Source organism: Chamaea fasciata, unplaced genomic scaffold, assembly GCF_029207755.1.
Source record: "Chamaea fasciata isolate MVZ Bird 193981 ecotype frontalis unplaced genomic scaffold, bChaFas1.0.hap1 SCAF_7, whole genome shotgun sequence".
Lineage (NCBI taxonomy): Eukaryota > Metazoa > Chordata > Aves > Passeriformes > Sylviidae > Chamaea > Chamaea fasciata.
In genome coordinates this window covers 38984876-38988619 of record NW_027094092.1, presented here as the reverse complement: position 1 = coordinate 38988619, position 3744 = coordinate 38984876, and the positions used below count along the sequence as shown (strand labels likewise).

The 3744-nt window shown below is 51.5% G+C and overlaps 1 protein-coding gene across 1 annotated transcript; it reads right to left on the bottom strand.

Moving 5' to 3' along the window:
* Positions 1 to 249: 249 nt before the first annotated feature.
* Positions 250 to 3413, bottom strand: SSTR1 (somatostatin receptor 1). Its single transcript, XM_066188458.1, has one exon. The coding sequence runs from the start codon at positions 3198 to 3200 to the stop codon at positions 2001 to 2003; it is 1200 nt and encodes a 399-aa protein (XP_066044555.1). The 5' UTR covers positions 3201 to 3413; the 3' UTR covers positions 250 to 2000.
* Positions 3414 to 3744: the final 331 nt, after the last annotated feature.

Below are 3744 nucleotides of genomic sequence, written 5' to 3'. Positions count from 1 at the left end.
TCATTTAACAGTACCTAAGTTTTGGTGAAAGAAATGTACAAAGTAGCATCCTGCTTTTTGCTGCTGAGAAAAGTTAAAGGGTATAATTTAACAAAAACCTGTAGTAAGTCCACCACCACAAATACTAGATGCCTTAACTGTCAACCTTACACTTAACACTGTACTTAAGCACTGCAGCTACGAGTACAATGCTATGGGTATGCTGCTACTAGAGATTTTTTTTTTTCAGTCTCTTGCTTCAAATTGCCAGTAGTTATATTTAATACAAACACAGGATTGTGATTTGTCATAGCTACTGGGACACTTGCCACTGTGTGACACTGTTAGCATAGGTGGTAGAAAGCAAAAAAACCAGCTGCTTATTTCAACACAGTCCGTACCAACTCTTCTGTGTGGGATAAGAGGGAGTAGGGATAGAAGGTTTCATTTCATCAGCTGTCATTTATAAAAGAAAGCTTTATCTGTCTATATGAAATTTGCTTCATCATAAGAGGAGAAGAGAGAAAAATCAAGAGAGAATTTCTGTGGGGGAGACAACGTAAATGAAAGACTTAGAAAAAATGGCAATGTTTTTATCTGGAAAGGAGCTTTCTTGAGCATCACCCATTTTAAATGCAACCTTGCAAGTAGCCACCACAGACATAAGTACACGGTATAAATTGCTTCAGAAAAACACGTTCACAACACAGTGACTAGAATCAAATTAAAAAATCAAACAAGAAGACATCTGGCACACATTAAAAACAAGAATTCTCAGAAATGAAACATTAAGAAGCCTTGGGTCAGTATATTACATTGGCAACATATGAAACCCATTTTGTTGGGTTTTTTAGTGCAACAGAAGAAACTGGAGCTAGGGTAACAGCCATTACTGAACAGCTACTTTTTTTGTCAAGTATTAATTTCAGAGACTGGTGGAGATTTTTAAATTACTCCCCCTTTTTCCATATAGGCTGAAGTGACTTTGCCATCACCCACATCATTCAAAAACTGTCTCAGCTCCCTTCATCGCTGTTTCACAGCTGACGGAGCAGGCTCAAGACAGCAGAGTCACAGTCTAGCACTCCCTTTAAACTTTATTATCAGCATACTTGATTGTGTGTGTGGACAGATTCAAATATTTCCCAGCTCAGTGGTCCCCCCAGCTCCCGTCTCAGTGAGTCCCAGCTCTCTGCTCCTTATGTGTCACGGGACTGCTTATCTCCCATTATCAGCAACCTGCCGCACAGCTCCAAAGCACAGCAATAATCAGATTTTTTCCTACGACCTTTTCTTCTCTGCTTCTGCCAAGCAGCACAGAGCCAAAGCTCCAATGAGTTGGAAGCTGTCTGCAAGGCAAAAAAATATCTCCCGTGACTATGCTGCTTCCTTCTTGGGGACTTTTTGTTCCCTGCTTTCTTTTTTATTCCAGGGGGAGGGAAGGGTAGGTGCAGAGAGAGGCTACTCACTCCTTCCTGGAGGAGGGCAAGGTGTGTGTTGGGGGAAATTTTCCAGCATTTCTAATCTCTGAAGGGGAGGTGTGTACTGACAGATGTTGGGCAGGGTCATTTTCAGCTGGGGGGAGTCAGAGCCTGAATGCTGGGGCTTGACTGAGGCAGGCTCGACTCAGTGGCCTGGGGTATCCCACCAGCCAAGGGGAAGGGCAAACTGTACAGAAGATAGAGTGAGAGTCACTGCAGGACCTTTACAGTCACTTGTCAGACACAGAGAGGAGTGGCAGAGCCAGGCTACCAGACCCTAAGATAACCCATGAGAGCCACAATTCACTAAGTGGATGTCAAAGCATCAGAGAATGCACCCGCTCTCAAGGAGGGCAACCAGAGTGCAGGGGAGCAGCAAATAAAGGATATGGGGTTTTCTTCACTCTTTCTTGTGCCAAACACTGCTGGTGGTGGGCAGGACCAAAATCCCTCCCTCCCAGCCTCCCCATGCCACAGCCCTGGCTTCGCTCACCCTCCAGGTGGGGGGCAGTAAGGGAGCTGGGGGACAGGAATGCTTCCTCAGAGGGTGGTAATCCTGGAGGTGCAAGTGCCATTCCTGTACATGCTCCCTGACTCCAAGTTGTCTGGGGGAAAGTCCTCCACGCTGTATGCCCTGCTCTTGAGGGCAGTGGCATAGTAGTCGATGGGTTCCTCTGCAGCATTGTCCATCCAGCTGAGGCAGAGCAGCCGCTGGAAGGACCGCTTGAAATTGTCTGAGAGAAAACCATAGAGGATAGGGTTGGCACAGCTGTTGGCATAGCCCAAGATGACAGAGAGCTGGCTGATGGTGGCATCATCCTGCTCTACAAAGACATTGACCAGCTGCACAATGTAGAAGGGCATCCAGCAGATGACAAAGACCATCACCACCATCATGACCATGAGGGTGATCTTGCGTTCTGAGCGTTTGCGTTGCTGCCAGCCAGCCTTCAGGGCCACCATGCGCATCTTAGCAATGATGAGGATGTAGCAGAGGCAGATGGCCACCACAGGCAGCAAGAAGCCCATTAGAAAGGTGTAGACCACAAAGACCACCAGCCATCTCTGGGTGGGCTCTGGCATGAGCATGTTGCAAGCTACTGTTCCATCACTGTTGGCTGCTGTGTTGGAGAAGATGATGATGGGCAGGATGATGAGGATGGAAAGCACCCAGACACCCAGATTGACCATCTTGGCCACAGTGGGCCGGCGGTACCTGGCCGCCTTGATGGGGTGCACCACAGCGATGTAACGGTCCACACTGAGCACGGTCAGGCAGTAGATGCTGGTGAACATGTTGATGGCATCCACACTGAGCACCAGGCGGCAGAGCAGGGAGCCAAAGGGCCAGTGGTGCAGCAGGGTGGAGGTAACCAGAAAGGGGACGCTAAGCATCAGCAGCTCATCCGCGATGGCCAAGTTGAGGATGTAGATGTTGGTGGCTGTCTTCATCTTGGCATAACGTAGGATCACGTAGATGACCATGGAGTTGCCGCACAGCCCCACCAGGCACACCACGGAGTAGATGAATGAGATGAGGATGGCGCTGCCCTGAGACTCACTCAGGGTGCTGTTCGGAGCGCCAGAGGAATTCCTGCCGCCCGAGTCCATGCCCTCCGTCGCCTCCTCCGAGGCGCCACCGGCTCTGCCGCCACCACTGTCGCTGCCGCCGCTGTCTCTGTCGCCGCTGTCGCTGCCTGCACCGCCCGAAAGCCTGGGGCAGGTGCCATGGGGGAGCATCCTCTGCCCGGATCCCCCGCCCCGGCTCAGAGCAGCAGGCGTCCGCCGCCGGCTGCGCTGGGCATCATCCCGTCAGGGATCCCGGCGCGGCGGCTGCGGGACGCGGGCATCGGGAGAGAGGGAGAAGCGGCTGCCAGCGCCTCTCGCTCCGAGCGGCGGCAATTGCTGCTCCCCGGCTGGTGAATGATTAATAGCAGCGGCGCGTCACCAGCTAAGGAAAGAAGGAGGGAAAGAAAAAAAAAAGCAGGAGGAGACGTAAGTGGGTGTCCCTTCCCACCCCCCACTCCCCTTGCCCGCCTCCCATCCCGCCCCTCGGCTGTTCGCAAATCCGGCAGCTCCAGGGCAGCTTGTTCCCTGTTCCCACTGCCCTGGGAAAAAGCCCCGGGTCTTTCGTGAGTGGGCAGTGTTACCTAGGCAAGCACGCCTCATGTCTACGCAGCTGCTGTAACCCTCTCCTGTCACTGCACCATGTGCATTGCCCACTTCACAGCGCTGGCACCAGACATGGCACCGACCGACAAAGCACAAAACATGCAACCCTATG

Excerpts from the sequence above, each read along its gene's own strand:
- SSTR1 (XM_066188458.1), bottom strand. The coding sequence starts at position 3,200 with ATGCTCCCCCATGGCACCTGCCCCAGGCTTTCGGGCGGTGCAGGCAGC.